At 38.3% G+C, this 21,196-nt stretch overlaps 1 protein-coding gene across 2 annotated transcripts in view; it reads right to left on the bottom strand.

Moving 5' to 3' along the window:
• The window catches only part of sema3d (sema domain, immunoglobulin domain (Ig), short basic domain, secreted, (semaphorin) 3D), a 36,974-nt gene extending 18,179 nt beyond the window's left edge, over nt 1–18,795 (bottom strand). The window contains exons 1-8 of one of the 2 annotated variants that reach the window (XM_015017764.1): nt 18,521–18,795; nt 9,754–10,003; nt 5,377–5,537; nt 3,453–3,515; nt 3,172–3,291; nt 2,979–3,072; nt 2,032–2,160; nt 134–270 (exon numbers count right to left, since the gene is read on the bottom strand). In XM_015017764.1, coding sequence (XP_014873250.1) covers nt 134–270; nt 2,032–2,160; nt 2,979–3,072; nt 3,172–3,291; nt 3,453–3,515; nt 5,377–5,537; nt 9,754–9,961 — 912 coding nt within the window. In that variant the 5' untranslated portion in view covers nt 9,962–10,003; nt 18,521–18,795. The remainder of the gene's footprint in view (nt 1–133; nt 271–2,031; nt 2,161–2,978; nt 3,073–3,171; nt 3,292–3,452; nt 3,516–5,376; nt 5,538–9,753; nt 10,004–18,520) is intronic. The other variant, XM_015017763.1, reaches the window with a different exon arrangement.
• Between the last annotated feature and the right edge of the window lie 2,401 nt (nt 18,796–21,196).

The following is a 21,196-nucleotide window of genomic DNA, read 5'->3' on the forward strand; positions in this document are numbered from 1 at the left end:
ATATATATATATATATATATATATATATATATATATATATATATATATATATATATAGACACTTTTGCATGGCACTGTGCTGCTTCTTCTGAGAAACTCCCACTGTCTACACTTTCCTCAAGTAATATCTCACCTTGCACACACGAGCCACTCGGGAGAGAATGCTCTTGTCGTTGCCCTCCCACGACACCTCACGGAAGAAAAAGTATATCTTGTCATCATCAGGATTGTAAGTGTCAGCGATGGGATGAGCAGAAATAAACCTGGCCTCTGCAGACACAGAGGAAAGGAAAGAAGGAAGAGAGAACATAAGAGACTTGTAATGGTTTCTCCATTAAACCTAATGTCATGTGGCTTTTAAACTACAGTGCACCTCATGGTAACAGCTAATTCCTGTTTCACTTGACATAGCATAAGCCTTGTGGAGCTCTATATCAGCCATCAAAACACCTAGTGTTTTGGTGCATAAACAAATAAAATAACAGAAAGAATATTTGGATTTTTTTTTAAGAACATTTCAGTCAGTCTCATTTAAATACATGCCTGTTTAGCAATGTCTGAGAAGGTGAAGTAGGTGAAACTGAATTTCAATAACATATCCACAGTTTCCTGGCTCTTTTCTTTCTTCACCATCACATAAGATCCTGACCACTCTCTATGAGCTCTAGCATCTCAGCTTCCATAAATATGCATTAGGTGTGGGAACTGAGGGCAATTAGAGTCGATCCAATTGGCCAATTATGCTAGCTCCTCCTGAGTGTCGCTCTAAGACAGCAGGAGGGTTAAAATTTCTACCAAGTGAGTGTATGTGATACAATTCACCTGTGCAGATTTGGCGATGAAAAGTTTTGCCAATATTGTTGCTGTGTATACATCCTATGGACAAAGGCTATAAAGAATATTGGAAAGTAATTTCAAAGCATACAATACCAGTATTGCAATATATGGTGGTTTATCATAAATCCAAATTTATTTACTCTGTTCATTGTGTCCTAATAATACTTTTGGCTGAAGAGAGAGGCCCTCAATTGCAGACACGATAAATGTAAATGTGGTGCAAAAAAACTAAGTGGTGTGATTATCACAATGACTGAAGGGAAATAGAGGGCTAAAGAAAACAGAGTTTGTGTTGTTCTTTTGTTGTTTCTATCTAAAGTATGTTTTCGTATTTAACTAATGATTTCTGTATTTCATGTTTTACCCATATCATAAAGTAAACACTGATCAACTTGAAGAAAAGTAATGAACACTGTGCTAGGTGCAATAAATGGAAACAGCATGTTTCCATCTCCATCCAGATTCAGAGGAGGGACAGGATAAAAAGTTTGACCGCTTCAGTGACAGTACATCAACATTAGCTCAACGTCTTTAAGCCAAGCCAAACACCAGAGGGTGATTCCCCCAACAAGAACAGCTTAATAAACTGCTTCTAACACGCTCGACAGGAGGTCATTTTAGCTCTGGGAAGATGTTGCACAGGCTCACAGGAAGAGAGACGCTCAACGAGATGGGGTGCTGTCTGTCTGCCCCACCACCGGCACAAGCTGTTTACACACACCAAGAGACACCGAGGCCGAGACAGACAAAATTAGTCCAAACATCCCAGACCATGTGGTTGTGAAATGTTGAGACCATGTGCAAAGATTTAGATTCTGGAGACAACTGTTGATACACGACAGTCTGTCAGTGGTTGTAAAACACTTAAAACCGAAGACGCACATGCAGAGAGGTCTCCCTGCTCAGTGACTGTGCATGCTTTTATGTGTGTGTGCATTTGACTCAGACTCTGAACTTTGTGGCACACTGTAAATTCCCCTGTAGGTGTGGCCCCCGTTCAGTTGTGGCAGTCATATAAAAGTTCCAGTGAAATGAATAAGTAGACTGTTTCCTTTTCTGTGGAATGCCAATAATCATCCTGAGGGTACAGGCGGCTCTTTGTGTCTGCGGTGAGGCTGAAAGTATTACAAAAAAGCAAACAAGTTTTGAGTGCACTCAGCATGTTAATGTGGAGATGTGCAAGGGTGTACATACCGTTGATCCAGTAGTCTTCAGAGATGTCTGTGCGTATGTAGTGCTGGTCAGGCGGAGGACCTAAGGAGCGTGTGAACGTAGTGTCTTTTCCCAGAAAGTCTGATGATGTGCCCACATACAGGTACTGATCTGGAGAGATATTTGATTATAACGTTGCGTCGTTACAACCACCAATTTCAATGTATTTTGTTATATTTTATGCTAGAGACCAAAAGTGTGACGGGAGACTGTTGCAAAGGCTTATATTCTACCAGCACATCAACGGTAAACACATGGTCAGCGCTGCGATGCAGTGGCTTAGAAATAAGAATACTCATGTCTTACAATGTGCTAGACAAAATCCAGACCCAAACCAAATGAAGAATGTCTAGGCGGACACTTTATTCAATCACATTGACTTATTTTGTAAATAAAAGTGGGCAAACATATGTTAGTCTCAGGACGTGCAAAAACTGGAATAGGCATACCCCAAAAGGCTTGCAGCTTTGTGGACTCAGGACATCAGAATGTCAAAATGTTCTGATTTATATTTTTAAAAGTATGTAGCGCTTTCCTTCCATTTCCCAATTGTGCACTTATATGTGTCACAAAAAATAAATTAAGTTTTAGACTGTAACATGACAAAAACTTGAGTATTCATTAAAAGCTGCTTTCTTTTGTCTGGTGTCTAACTTATGTAAACCCAAATATGCAAAGCAGAAAAGGTTTCTGTTAGCATATGCAACAAATGGCAGAAAGGCTGCCAAACACTTGTTGTTTATGACTGTCAGCAAAATGACTTTCTTGTACCCTGAGAAAAGTCAACTTGTCTATTTCTAACACAGAAGCTTCGCAGGAGGACAGTATAGAAAATAAACATAGGAATGCAAATTTTTGTATGAAAGTATATGGCTCTGCGTAAATAAACATGACTCATTGTATAAGTTTGCAAAACGGATGTTATTTACCTGAAAGGACCGAGGCGAACGGCTGCAACGGATCGAAAGGACACTTCAACCTGCCAGAATCTGCTGTATTAGGCAACAGTTGGAAAACACCATCCTGTGGTTTAAAGGAGAGTGATATTCCAAGACTAGTTAACACTACCCATGAAATACAGCCAAGGAATTTTCATTTGATATTCACTCATTTATACTTCACCTCTCTCTGCCCAGAAATTTCAATGAAAGCACAGGTGGGGTGGAAGGCTCCTGTCCCACAGGCGTAGACATGTGTCCGGTTGTAATTGTGGAGGACTCTTACAAAGTTAGCACATTCCAACTGGAACAAGCAGGGACAGAAAAAAACAGAGGAAAGATGAGGTGCAGTAGGACAAGAAATATAATGAAAAGCCTGGAAAATTTACAATACAGCTTGTGGACAGACTAATGAATGAAGATACTATCGAAAGATTGTTACGTTTTTTTTATGAAAATACTCACGTTTGTACTTTTCCCAGCATCTTTGCATGTTTCAACTCTGTCTCTCAGAGCAGGCCAGTGGATCTAATGACAGATAAGTATGTGAGTGTTTTTTTTTTTTTTCCGGCTCAACGGTGTTGTCAAAATATGAAGCTTAAGCCCCATAATGATTCCATGTTGTCATTCGCATTGTAATCTGCATATCTTAGCCACGTAAAGTAAGCACATCATAATGAATCTGCAATGACATCAATAATCTTATATAGTCTACAAACACAGTTGACATATTTTACAGGGAGAATGCAGATTCTCCCTTTTTTTAGTATATCTATATTGGCTACTTAACAGACAAAATATAGGATTTTATAGGGCTTGTTAAAATGCAGAACTGAGAAAAGTCTTGACCTCTTAACCTAATGTCAGCTTTAGTGCAACCAAGAGCCTTTTGAAGCCCTTTTAGAGGCTTTTTAAGGCTTAAAACAAGAGCAGACTGAACTCTGAGACCAGACAGGTTAAAGCCAGACATATGTTTCTTTTTTTGCTTACAGACCTAAAGCCAACATGAAAGACAGTAGAGAGAACAAGCAAAGGTCAAAGGCAGAATCTACTCAAAGATTTCACCATTTTCTGAATTACCTTTAAAAAGTTGTGTTCTTGCTAAGTCTTTCACTATTCGTACTAACAGTGGTTCAAAATTCAAACTAAAAAACGTCTGACCTATATCAACGTTTTAAGCTCTGGTAGGACAGAGAGCCCTTCTCCAATAGTCCACCTTGTTCATACATGTGTTATAACTGGCTTATCTGCTTAGTTTGATACCTCCTGTAGCCCTGTCAAGGAGAGCTATCGTCAGCACTGCTCATAGAAAAGGAATTCATACAGAAACTACAGTGTTACAATACAATCGGTGGATGTGTGAAGGCTTAACTGAGGGATTAAAGCATATACAGAGTATTTTCGCACCTGGTTTTGTCACTGCTTCTACACAAGCATAAAAAATATATAGTAAAACTTTTCCAGCACACCAAAGATCAACAATAAGGCAGGAACGCCTGGAATATTTATGCTCTTTTTCTGTTCATCCTATATCAGCTGCATCTCCTCTCAGAGACACTACGTGTGCAGGTAGGAATCACATTGACAGTCTGGGCTGATCGCACAAGTCTCAAAGATTGAAACTTTTGGTTCATATCTTCGTCGGTATCACCTCCGATGGCCCAAGAGGCGACCAGAAAGGCAACACTTTGAAAGCATGACTATCAGTTAGAACAACTTGATAAAGATCAAATAAACAGTCCGTTCACTGATGGATCAACCTCAGCTGCATAAACACACGCTCACATCCACAATCTCTAACATATGGCACCCATCTGAACGCATGTGTTTGTGTAGACGCAAAATGGCGAGTGTGCGTATGTTTATGTGCGCATTTGTCGGAGAGCGTGCACGCATGTGCCCTCGAACATGGCGACCCTGACCTCAGCAGACAGACAGATGCAGACTGCTGCTGACTGAAAGGTGAGCGCTTCTCTAAAACAAAACATGCCTGAGTGCCTTTCAGCCAAATTAGAATGGGAAAAAAAAGTGCCTTACGTCAGCCCACTTAATGGTAGGAGAGGTTCAAGTGTCATGGGATGAAACTAAATGACTGAATGTTCCATTTTCCTACTCACAGCAAATACCTGAGGTCAGGGAGTTTTAAGTGTCTACAAGCATAGATCTAAACTGAATAGTTCAGATAATACGCATGGAGGAATCATGCTTTAATTTATTTTCTACAATTACTGCTCCATCAAAGAGTGTTTGAAGAGCCTGTAAATAGTTTGAGGTCTTCCTAAGCAATGTCTTGGATGCAGGAAATGAGCATCTGTTTATGTGTAGTTCAGATTTCAGTCATTCTGTCGCCTTCTACGCATTGTATATTTCTCCTCCATATAGCTGTTACCTTCCTTGGGGTTTTGCCCAAATTGTCCGGGTCAAGTAGGTAGATGTGATCCCTAGCTCCGAGCAAAAGACTGCCTCTCTCCTCATCCAGCAGCAGAGAGTGGGAGTGCAGGCCATCGGCAGGGCCCGCAAACAGATAGATACTTCCAGCCTGAAGCAATTCTGATCCGAGACAAGAAAGAGACGAACAGGGAGATTAAAATTCTTTGCAAACACGTAGCTTACAAGTAACAAAAAATGCACCATCTTGGATAAAATTACAGTGCACATTTCAGTGGAGGAACATTATTGTTTGCAGACCAGTACAAGGTTGCCTGATTAGGAGAAAAACACAGTGTGTTGAATTCATCTTGGATTTACTTAATCCACCTTGGCTCAACACTCCAGCTACACTCGGTGATGAAGAGCTGACATATTGACACTGGTGATAAGTGCACATGTCTCTACCACTGCCTTTCAGGACAAAGCACCTAACAGTTCAAATCTGAGTTTTTAAAAGCAAATATTTCAGGCGATTGTGTATTTTACTGAACTTTGCTTTAATTGTCCAGAAAGCGTCATTTTCAGATGACTGGGCATCATAAACGTGAGCTGTGGCTGCAGAGTTGATAAGGGAACGGCGAACATATGTTGCTCAGGCGTTACATCATGCAAGGCTTCATTCATATTAACACATGATATTATTTCTTCATGATGCCATCTATGTTGGAAAGTGCTCTCTTCTCAAAATACTTCAATAAATAACTTGTTTTACGGTGGATAATGCTTTCGCCAGCATCATCAAACGGTCCTTCGCATTTCCTTCTGAGGTTGGTATTTTTTCCACATTTTTCACCCAAGTTTAAACTAAATGTTATGAATTAACCTTTCAAAAGTTGTCAGAGCCATCATCCTGGCTTGTCAGTTTGTTTTGAAGACCTAATAGTCTTATTACATGGAAAGTAATAAAAGATCTCTAAAACAGATATGTTATTAACATGCATCTAAACATGAACCTTAATATTCTGGCATTCGGAAAATAGAAATAATTTTGGAAATACTAACAAACTTAAAACAGCAAATATTTAGCATGGTTTAGTGTTCAACAGTGACGATTTATTTAACTATCTCCCTTCAACTGCAGTTTGCTTTCACAGTTCGTCTTGGGTTCCCATTGTCTGTAGCTCATTTTATAGAGGGATCTCTGGGAGGTGAGCACAGCTCCATGTTGGTCTCGGCACTGAGTCTTTGATCTTCCTGATCTGAGGAAATCTTTTCCATCACCAAGCTCTTTTCAGTGCGCCAGTATAGCAACATGCCTTGAGTAAACACTTCAGAGCAGGGGCGTCCTGTGGGAGTCACTCTGAAAAGATTGACATTGTGATTACACTCTTGGTGTGAAGGATTGGAGAGGTTAGCAACCTTCAATATTTGAACTTCTGGGAACCCTCCACACCAAGCTGCCTTATGCCTTCCTCGTACACACAGGCCTCACCGGGACAAAACCCCCCACATAGTCATATCTCTCTCTCCTACACACCTCATGCCCCATGTAGTCTAAACCTCAAAGAGAGATTAAACCCTCTAGCCTCTGGTTAGCAGTAATCTGTTCTGTAAACACACACCACCATAAGTCTATTGAAACAGTGTGTGTGTGGCAGTTGCTCATCAGTGTTGTACTCCACACCTAGTCTTCAGCAACCTGAAAAACTTTTGTTGGGCTCCCCAACTGGCATTTAGTGAAGCTGTGATACAGATATGCTTAATAAGTTGAATGGCCAAAGGTCAAAGACTGATATGGAGAATTATGCAGGTTACTATTACTGTGATTTTTCCATTTATTTCAACTGATTCTTTTAAACTCATATCTAACAGTAATTAACACAATGACAACAATGATTGCAATGAAGATGTCGCCATATGTTTGGCTCGCTTTTGGCAATAATCAGATGATTAACTTCTGATTATAGTTAAGCTATAAATAAAAGCTATGTTCTGCTCATTAAGTTGAACAAAGCAGCGAATGCCATCCAACATTCTGTTACAAATGGCTCACGGCTCAGGCCTTCATCTTCCAGCAGACTGATAAGAACTGGTTCATGAGCTAATTTGTGGCATTTCTTGCATTCACTACTTTATGGATTGTCAATACAGAGACGGAAACCTTGTCCACCCCAGTGGATGACAAAACCTGACTTACAAAGGCCATTTTATTATGCCAATAAAAACAAATATTTATGATAAAAATTAGATATTAGTTTGTTGGGGGGGGTTGGTAGTTAAAAGTTTGGGGAAATCCCATTTTAACAATGCAGCAGATAAAACAGTTAGAGCCACTGACATTGTGTTTAGATGATTTCCCTCTGCATTAGCAGAGAGCCAGGGCAGCTTAACTATGACGCTGGCTGAAACCTGTCTATCAGTATGGGACTTTCCGGGTAGAGTTCAAACAGTTGAAGGTTCTTGTTTTGAAGATGCTCACTCAAACAGGGATGATTTCACTTTGATCGTTTCACCCTTCACTCATTGAGGCTGTGTTTTCACAGGGCGGGTGGGGGATGATGTGACGTGATGTACGATGAGTGATCACTGCTGGTCGGTGTTGCATTTTACCAGAACAAACTGATGAGATGATGACGGCGTGCGCATGCTATGAGTGCTGAGGCAAGGATTTGCTATTGATGGATTTATTAAAGCCTCGGTTATGCTGGCCAAGAAAGCCAAACATGGGCATTTCTCTGCAAATTTTCCTCATGCTACAAGAAGCCTCTTAATAGTCAGACGCATGAATAAACTCTGAAGTCAGTCATATTCACAAAGCTAAGGAGAAAAAGAAAAGATAAAATATAAAAGTATCTCAATTAAAATGTAATAATTTATTAACTACCTCTAAATGAAACATAAAATAAGACAAAGAGCAGATTTAAATGCTTGCCTCTATTACTAAATAAACACTGTCCATTGCAGTCATTATTCCTGCAGCTACTTGAATGTATTTATGTTGGACTCCTAAAAAACACACGTGTATGTCTCTTCCCAGCCACATTTGGGGCTTGGAAGCCTTAACTTAAAGAGGGCCATCAGAGGTTGAAGTCAGGGTGAGTTTACTTTTAGGTCACAGTGGGGATTCAGTTTTATGGAGCAAGACTGAAGTTCATTTGTGTAGGTTTTTTTTTTTGTAGCTCGCACATTGAATGACAGATGAGGACTTTGAAGTAAAGATTGCACTGGAGTTTAGAGTGGGTTTTAAGAGTGCAATCCCTTTTTTGCTTTCCCTGAGTGGCATAAAGTAAACTGACCTAATTTAAGGTTAAATGCATGAACAGAGTTGACAAATAATGTGCGAGAGATTATATTAGAGAGCAGATTGAATGGCTGTTTCTTAATCAACAGAAATATCGACATAAACTGTAGCAGATAACTAAAATATAGATTGAAAAACTGTAGCAATAGTATTTTGTTTCAAAGTGAAACATTTTTAACTGTAACAATAATATTTTGTTTCAAAATGAAACATTTTTAACTGTAGCAATAGTATTTTGTTTCAAAATGAAACATTTTTAACTGTAGCAATAGTATTTAGTTTCAAAATGAAACATTTTTTTGGCATTGTAACTATAATCAACTGTTACATGTTTCACTGGACGAGGCCATTCAGGTTTAACATCTTGAACTCTGGAGTGCTTGGAAGTGTATCCCCATGACTGAGGCTCCAGGCGAAATATAAGTAGAATTTTTTCCAAGAATATGTATATTTTAACATCCTCAGATGTGAGAGCGCCCCTTGTCAATTACCTCAATCCATTCGTCATGAGCATCTTCACAATAACTCAAGCAGGGATAGACATTTGCTATGCCTTTTCACCACAAATCGACCATTACTAGGCTTTCACGGTAAGATTTCAAATGTCAGTTTATAGAATGCGAGACTGTCTTCCTTCTAGCCCTTTAAGTCCTTTTTATAGCTACATGAACGTGTCGCAAACATAACCCAATATTTATAAAAGTGATAACTTATTAGTAAAGAACTGGTTGAACTACAACACAACACAAATCTAAACTGTAACACCTTGAGCCCCAAATTATTTACAACAAAAGTGAGCACACATTTAAGAGGCAAAAGTGGATTCATGACAGGTTGTCAGTCTTAAATGTGATACTTTGCAACAATGCTCTCTATATGGTTATTGTTTTTCTTTTTTACCATTGTTCATAGAGTTAAAAAAACATTTATGAAAAGTTGGAAAGACTATTATATTACAAGCCAATTCAGAGATGATTAACTTAGTTTAATTTTACATTGTTTTTACCTGGATGAAACACATGTTTAGGTAAGAGATTAAAAAATATGCAATGACAGTAAAATCAACAGACACATGAACAATATTTAACGTCCTACCTCTGTTGCTGAGTTTGACTCTGGGGACACTCTGTTTGATGCTCGCTCCAAAAGGAAGGCTGGCCAACAAAATCAGCCCCACAAACAGAACCAGTGGATGGAACGAAACAAAAGTCCTTCGTCCTTCCCTGCCATAATTACAGACAGGCAAGCAAAACAGAGTCCAAGCTTTATTCTTCCTCTTACTTAAAGAGTCTTCTGTTGCCATGATGCGTGCAGCAGCCTTGTTCTGTTTTCACTCTTCTCAGATCTGAAGGGAGAGACCAGTGGAAAGAGTCAACAGGGTGGAGCAACGTGCAGTGTCATCTAACTTCACAAAAGATGTGTATCTGTTGTCACCATTCAGCTGTTTCACCATGGAGCCCATCAAGCATCTCCCCTTCCTTTGCTCATCCTACATCAGCTGTTGTATGTCAATAGCTTTCCTTTTGTGTTCTTTTACTGCGTTTGCTCAAAACAAAGGTCACACCAACCAAACAGCAACACTCTGCTATCTCGCCACAGACCATTCCTGTTTCAGCTTCTCTCTCCATTTCCTGTTCACACAGATATCTTATTAATTTATTTACTTGTTCTGTCCATGGCATACAGATTCATTACTGCCTGACGACCCAGTAGCAACTTCATTTACACCAAGCAAAAGACTTGTTGAGGACTTTGTAGCCAATTAAAGAGACTTGAGGGAGAAACATACATATTTCACTTTCCACTCTGAGAAACCAGTAGTAAGAAATTCAAGGGACACTGACTTTTTTATTTTGCTGAAAACTAGAATCAAACTTTAGGTAACAAGTTATGAACCAATTTGGTGGGTTAGAAAAAAGACTAAAAATAAGTATTTTAACACTGCCTGGACTTCAGTGTAGAACTATAAAATGACCTAATCACCTAATCTATTTTTTTTACTGTTAGATATATCAGAGCCATGATAAACCTTCACCCCATCATAAGAGTCCCATCTCAGTATCACAAGTTTTACTAGAACTCACCTCCTACGGCCATACGGCTTCCAATTAAGCAGACAACTGATGAAGAAATTAATCAGTAGATCACAAGAAATCCTCCTTTGACCTTTTAGCAGCCCTCATTACTTTCCGTCCACACCCACCGCAGATTGCACACATCAACCTGTCAAACAAGGTTGTAAACAATGTCAAGCTAAATTAATAGATTGGATGCAAATGTAACCTACACATCTGAAAGGCAACATGCTTCTTCCAGATGGACGGACTGCACAGGGAACCAATAAAAGACAATAAAAGTTGCTTTCAAGGACAATGTTGTCGTTTTTTTTTTTTTTTTTTTTTGTATGCAGCACCTTTTGAATAATTTATGATGAGCTATATAATGAAAACAGTCCATGATCAAGAGGAAGAAAACTTAAGCTGGGAAACTAGATCTTATTTTGGGTTCTTTTACTTTCGCCCTTCTGTTTTGTCATCTGGTCTTTAAAGTTTAATCGTAGAGTGGATTTTTTTTTTCTGTGTGTTTTTACTGTTTAATTTACTCTAAGCTCACAAGGGCAAAGTGGCATTGATCCAAGTTTTCCGTTGCTTTAAAACCAAGACTATTAGGCCCTGATAAACACACTGCAGTTTACTTAAGATGACAAATTGAGACAACTTCACACCTCTAGGGTTAGAAATACAGATACAGAGCTCCCTGTGATGGATGAGCAAAGAGAGGGAGAAAGATGGAGAAGGGTTCAATCCATGCGGCATTTGCACTTTGTGAACAATGGTGATGATGCGGATGGTAATGCTTATCCCCTCTACAGTATTTCCAGGATGACAGTGACATGATTTTATCCAAGTGAGAAGCATTTGAGTAATGGATCTGTTTTGAGAGCTTGAGTACAGACGTGTGCAGCCAACTTCTGCAAGAATTCCCAAACAGAACAAATCGTGACGTCGGGATCTGTTAAAAACAGTTCATCTTTTGTGAAAAGAATCATGAAAGAACACAGAACACCAAAAGCAAACAAAAATCTAGTAACAAAGATGAAGAAGTATGAGAACAGTAAGGGAGACATGAGAAATAGAAAGAAAACCAGATGGCTTGTACCATGCAGGTTACGCTAACACTGCTGTTTCCTGACTACTTCAGTCCCTGCCAGCTTGGCTGGCAGTCTGTGCAGGGGGTGATGGGAAACAATCTTGATAGAGATGGTGACAGATTTGATCCTGCCAGCCAAGCACTGCTGGCTTCTGATCTTACACAAGACGTTTGTCTCTTTTAGAGATACTACATGAAATATAAATGTTTTTCAGTTGAGTTCACATCAAACAAGGCGCGGACCATAAAGCGCAACTTGCACAGCTTCGATTATTTAACACAGGCAGAATCTAATAAATCAGACGCTTTATGAAGAAAATTAGGAAACTTTGACATCTAAAATTAGCTTAGTCAAAGACATAATATCCGTGGCAGAAATTGCCACACAAGAACGCAGCAGATGGTTTGGCCACAGGCATTTTCACACAAAGACACCCCCCAATCCCTCACCCTAATGAGGCATTTAGCAACACCCAGGTGCCCTGTTTAATACGCTATTATCAAGGCCCTCCATCTCCACAGGACAGAGTGCATTAGCAGGGCTATTTGTCTTCATTCTCTGACCACAGGCAGTGACCTGGCAGAACAACATAGGTAATTGTTTCTAACTCTCAAGACATAAATTATTTTTTTTGGCAATAGTCAGTCATCTTTTTTAACCCCCGCATTTAAGCAAGCATGTAACTCCCCTGTGAGTGTGTGTGAGTTCATGTCTCAGTGGGAAAATGTACTATACCACCATGCTACACACACCATATCTGTGTGTGTCTGTCAGCAGTTATGTTTTAATGTCTATACTGTGATGCTTTTCTTTAGTGTATTTACTGTATTTATTGTTGTTGAATGCTTTTTCTGCTGGCTATAATACCAGTTACCCGCTGGGTACATTAAAGATACCTTAAAACAACAGGCTTTCCAGATATGTACAAAAGGAATTAAGAATAAAAACTAGATAACATTGCATGATACGTATCCATACGTTACAGGAGGTTACTTTCTGGATGTTAGACTTTCTGGAAAGTACACACTACTTTCCTGGAACTTTTATCCAGTAAACTGGTTACTTTTTTGTAATTTACCAACTTTTAGTTACTTTTAACAAAAAAAAACGTACTTACCAATTTCTCCTTGAAAAAGTAACTTAATAACTTTACTGACTATTTAAAAGTAACTTAGTTAGATCATAAGTTACTTCATTAGTTACATTCAGCAGCTGCCAATGACAGCCTCTATGGCCTCAACATAAAAATGACAACAAGGGAGAGTCAAACATGTCTGAGGGAAGAATGTCCTCTTTAGTGTCCAGCCAAGCTCTTCAGCTTTACAATTGGCAGTAAAAATGTCTACTGTAAATGTTAATTCATATTACTTAACGGGAAACTAATAATGTAAATACAGTACAAACATTTTTGAAAGGTGTCATTTTTCTTGCTGTAGTAATATTTGTAATTTTCCATGGAAACTGCAGTCAGTTTTCCATGGAAACTGCAGTCCCTATTTTGGGATCGATTTGTAATGACTTCATCCTCCACAAGGGGGCTTTCACACTCTCTCATCTTTGCATTATACTGCTGCATGTTATTTTGTCTCCCCTATTTTCAAGGGCATAACAACAGCACTTTGTCGCCAGCACACAGTGTACAGTGTAACCCTACTCCAACTCAAAACAGTTTGTATTTCCAGCTTGAAAAGGTGCATCTCTCTCCTCCTTCCATTATTTTCATTTCTATTGTTTTGTGGTTTTACAACGTGACTGAATTGTCAGACCAGATGCCACTACCCAGATAAAAGAGGAAAGAAAAAAATATATTAATTTACAAAGCCAAATGACCACAATAGGAACACACAATAATTTGGATAAGTAACTATTTTTTACATTCCTGACTGTTGAGGTTACTCTCCATTAATTACATGGATTTTCCTGGGCTTTTTATGGAAATTACTACTAGTCAGACCACATTGGGTACTTTCTCAGGAGTTTGTTCATAAATTTAGCAATTTTTTTCACCTAGAGCAAGTTCTAGGAAATCACCTGCTAATTTCTGGAAAGTAACTTTTAAATTCTGTAAAAGTAACCTGCAAGTTCCAGAAACTATTCGACGGTAACATGCAGTGCTCCAAAAATTGATCTCTGGACTATCACTCTAATTACAGATTGCTGTAAAAGCCATAATTCATTCAGATAAGCTCTTACTCCTTATTTCATCATGCTTTAAATAAACAGTTTATATCAGAGATGTAGTCATTAATTTAACTTCCAATAACAAACTGAAGGACTAGAAATGACTGAAAATAGCACTCTGGGGTTTGTTTCCATAACTTGTTCATAACATTTATCCTGAGGGTACAGAGCTTACATCAGCTCTGTCAAATAAGTGTTAACAACACACATAATCTGTGTGAAAATTGTCACGTTAAAGTGTAGCCTGAGAATTAACTATCTGCAGAGAAGAAGTAAATATTAAAAATGTGCTCAGTATTTAAAAGTATTTAAAAGATTCTCAACAGAAAAGCTCACATTGACTTATATTACAATAACATGTTCTTGGCAACTTTTGTATCACAACTTGCTAGTACTTTCCAGAAGTGTGGACTCGAGTCACATGACCTGGAGTCGAGTCAGACTTGAGTCATTAATATTGGACTTGACTTGAAAAAATGTTCAGACTGGTGACTTGACTTGGATTTTTACACTAATGACTAAGTGAATTTGGAAGGCATTACTTTTCTTTTGCTATGATGAGCTAGCTGACTTTAGCTAATTTTGTGTCATTAGTAAGTATTCTCCAGGCTATATTTAATGGTACTGTTTGGTATTAACGTGTGTGCTATTTTTGTCACACTATTTTAAATCCAAGTTCTACAAGTGCATCCAAGAATAACATGCAGCTTGTTTGCTCAAGATTGCAAGTGGATGTTTCAGAAAGATGTTTCTTCACCTCAACTCGCCCCGCATCTCAATCATAACATTAATACATATCTAGTTATGTCAGTGGATGGATATTGTATTTGATGAGATCTGTGTTGGTAAATCATATGGAGAATAAATATACTGTTTACTGCAGCCAGTGTACTCAGTCTGAACATGGAGATCTGTTCTTGCATTTTTACTGAGGGTTTATTCTGAAAAATTACAGTTTAAAAGGGCGTTATCGTGTAAAATTGACATTTTGGAGCCTTATGTTATGTTATAATGTTATCCCTTCATCAAAACCATACCTGGAGTGTTACTTTGATTCTTTCTGTTTCTGAACTTCCATCATAGTTACAAGATTGTTTTAAAAAAAAGACTTGAAATAAATTCCAAGTTTCAAACTTGGAACTTGACTCTGCCTTGACTATCTTTGCTTGAGATGTTCAAAATAATGACCTGGTCCCACCTCTGGTACTTTCTACGCTGTCTAGTCTACTCAAACTTTTTTTGATGTTTTAACTACAATAAAATATCGCCTTGCTGAGCATGTGTTTCTCTTGGGAAATTATGTTTGGACCCAATGATTCAATACTGAATATTGCCACAATATCCACTTGCATATAAAGATTAAACTCCTAAATCATCCAGATGATGACAAAGTCAGGCTTTGGAGCTGAAAACACAGTTAGATTAAACTTACGTAGTCTGCAAATGCATGAGCAAAACATTTGAGGTAAGGAAATCAGAAATTTCTCCCAGGATGACTAAAGGAATTATTTAATTTATTTTAAGAAAAGGCAGCGTCTCCTTCAGAAGTTTGTTTTCCCATTTTTTTGTTGGGTTAATTTACACATGATTGCCTCTCTTATAAAAGTCTATGCATTGTTGACTCAGGACTGCACTTTCTCCACAATAAATAAGTATATGAGTGTATTTTGAATAGTAATCCAAGATTAGTGGCATACAAACACATTTATTAAATTACATAGAATAATTAACCACACATGATAATTATATAATTATTCTTGAAATTTTGTGAATACTAATCCAATGCCACAAGAACTCTTTACTGAAGGGAATCGATATGGATCAAATTCTAGCCCTTAGGCTCTGTCTGTCCATGTTTTGTCCATCTCTAAATGTGCTATCTCAAAACAGCTGTCATATAATGCCACAGGAAACTGCATACTATGGTAACCAAACACCCCAAATCGACAGTGATGTATGTGTCCCTTTTATTAGAGAGTCCCTTTATGCTTAATGTTGTGAATTAGTTCTCCAGACAACATAAATTGTAACTGGGCAGAACCAGCGCATGTCTACTGATTCAAAAACGGGTTCATGTATTTTTATTTGGAGGAGGGAGATTAGGGGGGGGAGATTCAAAGTGATACTTGATCTGTGAGTCAACTCTTCAGGGGGGGGAAAGAAAAACCCTCCTGACTGGAAAAAAGTCAAAGAGTTAATAAAAACAGAGATGGAACAATGTAACTAAGCTGACAAAACAGATAAACATGATAATAGGCTTGTTGGAGGTTGACAACAAATCAAGTAATTCTCCACATCCTGAATAGGCTATGACCTGAGGGATCAAGTCTAAATGTGCAGAGGTGTCTGTGTGTTTTGACACTTTTGTGAGCATTAGTTAATACCATCCTAAAGGCAGGCTGATGGGAGCATTTGGACACAACAGTTGACTGACATATAGGAGTGCCTTCACTTGTCCCCTGATTGCCTAGAGGTACAGGGAAACACCCACGCATGCAATGCACCGTCTCCTCTCAAGAGTACCACTGTTGTCTGTTTGTATTTCTCAAGCGAAGCAGCACGGGTGATGTTCACACAAACCTTTAGAAAATGAATTTACAAATGGAGAATGCAGAGACACCAAAGAGTTTCGAAGAGGCCAAACTCAGCCAAGTCGTCTGCCTGCAAGTCATTGGCACCTAACCGTTACTGTAGACTCATACTAACATTAGGTACCTTTAGTTGCTTTGTTTATTGGTACTGAGGATTTCTGGAATCCATAATCATATAAAGCCAGGCAGGCTCCCACTGTGACAATAACATGTTTGAATAACACATTAAAAAACCTGTTGGCTTGAGAAAACTATTGTATTTCAGCTGTTTTCATCGCTGTCCAAACAAAGGCCTCAGCATAACAGAAACAGTACATTAACATTAAAATCACATCTGAATAGAGATTTTGGATCAGTCCAGACATGTCATAAAAACCAAAGGAAAACTGTGGGTTGCGTTTTCCTTACACACATTTCCCTTAATTTATACTGCAGTAACTTCAGACATGTTAAAATCTCTGCGATCGTCTTAAATCGGACTCGCTTCTGACGGTAACAGTAGCTTGCAACTGGCAACATCTCAATATGTAAATAGAGTGTAGGATACAAAGAAGCGCTGTAAAAGTAGCAGTTCTATTCGTTTGGCCTGAAGTAGAAATTCTTCTCAATCTCTGTCATGCTGACCAAAAACTCTGAAACACAGCCAGCAAAATCAGCACTCACACAGCGGTAAGTTCTTGCTTTTGCTGCCTTCCTTCATCAGCTTTTTATCACTGTACTCAAAACACTCCCTTCAATAAAAAGCTCCTTCTAAGGAATTGGATCAAAATCAGATGGACAGTGAGTGGAGTGACTCACTGAACCCATAAAATATAGACATCTCTATTTGGTGAGTAGCCCATGTTTGTTGTTATATGTTAATGTACTCAACTAAAGGTGGGTGGTGTTAGTTCAGTGTGCCACTACGTATACCTCTATATAACACAATAGTCACTGAATAATTTGAGGATTTAAAGACAGCTTAAATTAAAATTTAGAATGGATATGCAGGTGACATGTGATCTTAAGCAATTCAACTTGCAGTAATACTGGCACACCACTGAAATTTCAAATAAAAGCTATTAAGGAATAAAAAAAACAAATATGAAATTGTTTGAGAGCTTATGCTTTATAAAAAGAATTGTAGCTAGCTGCCTGGGATGGACAGATAGATATAAAGAATTTCTGAGGTTTTTTACCTCATTATTCTGAGGTTTGACCATTCTAAGGACTTAGGTAATGAACAACAAATTATCAAATTCAATCCAGATTTCTCAAAAAAGAGAGGCAGCCTTTCAACATAGTGTTATTAATCCGCATCTCCACAACAACCAGAGATGTAAATTAATACTCTCTTACAACCCCCACTGAACCTCAAAATAAGAATCAGGCACTTGTTTGCAGCACAACTTATGGCACGCCCTCAGGTCATCCCACCCTGGGTGATGAGCCACGATTGACATAGGTAATTTTTTTTTCCAGTTTTGGAGAAAAACAAATCTGAAAAAATGATTTGCTTTTCAGATCTAATATTAAAAAAAAAAAAAAAAGCAAAAGGTTTTTTTTTAATTATTATTATTCTTTAAAGGTTTAAGAGTTTTGTTTCTAAAAACCTTTAGTAGACAGCTGCACCTAGTGGATAACAACATGATATAGTGTTGGCAACTGATTACTAGACATTTCCCTATAGTCTAAAACGACGTTTAAAATAAATGATCTAAGTTAGCTAATCAATAAAAAAAATGTTAAACACCAACAAAACGGCCACGTAATACGTGCATACAGCGGCTCATTAAACTCTACCACAGATAAGCAACGTTTGCTTAACACAGATAAGCAACGTTTGCTTAACAAATGCATAGGCATATCTTCAGGAAAAGAATATTTTCAAAACGGCACAACGCAGTTTAAGATATTGGTCGGTACGTAATATCGCATGCTGATGCGGTTTTCATCTCACCTGAAAGCGCGCTCAACTTCCCGTGCGCAACAAAAGCCCGCAGAAGCGCTTCTCTTCCTTTTTAAGTTGGCCGACGCACAAGAAAATAAAGCACCAGTATGGATGTTGCACTTGCACAAGTTCGCATGTGAAAGAAGAGTGCACCGAGCACGTCCCCAAGATATTTCCACTCCCCTCAGTGTTTGTTCAAGCGCTCTTGAACTCCCGGTCCTCTGTGAGGCTCGGTGTGTGTTTTAGATGGATGGATTATTAGGTTGTGCGGCGGCTCGCCCCGGGAAAGACTGACGGCAGCCTCCCAGTTATGTTGCCGCTGAAGGGGAGGGGCCCCTCGGCATCTGTACCGCTGCCAGCCAGGTATTTGCTGATATTTTTACTTAACTAAATATGAGGAAAAACACATGGGAACAAAATAGTTCTTTTCGTTTTAGAAAATAATAGGCTATTATAAATAACTCCCAAGTAATCAGCTTGCATTTTAATGAGTCTGGAAACTTTATTAAAGGTTTGCTTTCTTGACCTGGACAAACCTTTGAAATTTGTTTAACTTTACAATAAAGCCAAAGTCATACAAGGAGAATTTCACAGAGCTGTTTTACAATAATAAACATTGAATAATTTGTTAATATTGAGTTGATTAAATGCCAACAAACTTTCAAATCAAGTTTTTATTGCTGTGTGTTTTGCGTGTGATAAAACAGCATGATAAAACATAAGAAAAAGCAGAGGAATACGAATGGAGGGACAGTGAGAGTCATGAAATGAATAACTAGAAAACAGCAGTGGTTATTATTTCTGGACAGACCCTTGCACCTTCAGTTTTAGTGAATAGAAACAAAGGTCCAGTCAGAAGTACAAGCAAAGTAACATATCCCTACCAGTACAACATATGCCACTAAATTAGCTGGCAATCAGATTTTTCCATTCTAAAACCCTTTCTTTGCAGATTTATTTTTACTCCAAGCATATTGGATAATTTTTAAACATGTCACACCAAAGCCTCTTAACCCATTATGTCCACACTTTGTCTAGGTTATAACAATACCTTCATTTTGTACGTTTTTTTGTTTGTTTGTTTGTTTGAATCAGTCAGACATCACTGTACTGAGGCATTGTAGATGTTCTTTTGTGTCCTCCTAGATGAGTCATGGATGAACTCTTGAAGTAATTTTAGCTCATCTCTGAGAAACTCCACCGCTGATTCACATTTTCTCAGCTTATGGATAAAGGTTCTCACGGCTTTGTCGTCATAGCTTTGTAACCTTACCTGGAGTGATAAACTATTTCTTAAATGTTCTTGAATTTCTTTAAACCAGGACATGATATTTTGCCTTTGGAGACATTTTAGCCTAATAGAATTAGATTTCTTTAAAATACATGACAATCCTGGAGATAAGTCTTTGAATGCTTCAAAAGTTTTAATTTATGTATAATCATGTACTAATGTATATCAAATCAAAGACCATGACCATGTAAATTTGAAGCTTTACTTAATATTCAGCTCAGGCAGCAACTTACTGCAGAGTGGAATACCTTTGCTGACCAGAAAACTTACAGACCAAAGTGTGGAGTTGATAGAGGAGGTGATTCCTATGTGAACTTGGCTGTTTTATATGTCTCCACACACAGGCGGGAGTGAGTCCATTCTTTTATGACCGCAAGCTGTGGAATGGTCAGTGCCAAGAATACAGAGAAATCCTTCCACGCGAGATCATAGCTTTGATCTGTGAACCAAGGAAAGAGAGTTAGAATGTTTCCAACTCACGTTAAGTCAGATATAACCCTCTCTTACCTTTATGACCCACTGCTGCTCCAATCTTTGGGTGTGTTCTTTGGCAGATGTGACTGCGTACAAGCTACCCGAGAGGATTATAGGTTATAGATTATTAAAACACTATCCTCCCACTCGATTGGGAGGATACCGTTTTCAATGTCAGGGTGTGCACTTCCTCAGGATAACACACACACAATAGCAAAACTATTAGTGATGAGCAGCAATGATGACATAAATTGTAAAGAGGAGCTTAGGTGTATTTCATCCCGGCCCACTCAGCCGGGAGTTACATTAAATGCTGGGGGACCATGTATGAACGTGTATTCATCCTTTTTTAAGGCAATAAATACATGCAAATACTAACACTTTGCAGCTTAGAGTATCACCCTACCTGTTTTTACACATTTAGAGATCACCCCCCTTTTTCTTTGCAAAGTAACTCAGCTTAGTCCACATAGGCATGGAATTGCTTGGATTTTCCTTTACAAGGAACTCTGAAAAGCATAAACCCCTGTCCTTTCAAATCACTGTCATGTGTGTTTGTCTGTTGCATAAAATCTCAGTAAAATACAATTTGAAATTGTTTAAATCTTATGAATGTTTTTTTCAAGCTAATGTGATCCCTATCTCAAGCAACAAATATTTTCCCCTGCATGTGTTTTTAGAATCACAAATAGCCCAATTATACTATTTTTGTGGTGCTGTATACTTTAAAAAGGAGCAAAAGTATTAATTTAGAATTAAGCCAGACAGATAAAACCACAATGATTTGATGTAACATGTCATGGCAATTTAATTTAATAGGAAGACCAGAAGCTGGTTAGGGATAGCATATTAATGCAACTTTTATCATCACTTTTGACACCAGTCATTTTATATATATATATATATATATATATATATAT

This window comes from Poecilia latipinna, unplaced genomic scaffold (genome assembly GCF_001443285.1).
Source record: "Poecilia latipinna isolate Pla-1442-1.1 unplaced genomic scaffold, P_latipinna-1.0 Scaffold2184, whole genome shotgun sequence".
NCBI lineage: Eukaryota > Metazoa > Chordata > Actinopteri > Cyprinodontiformes > Poeciliidae > Poecilia > Poecilia latipinna.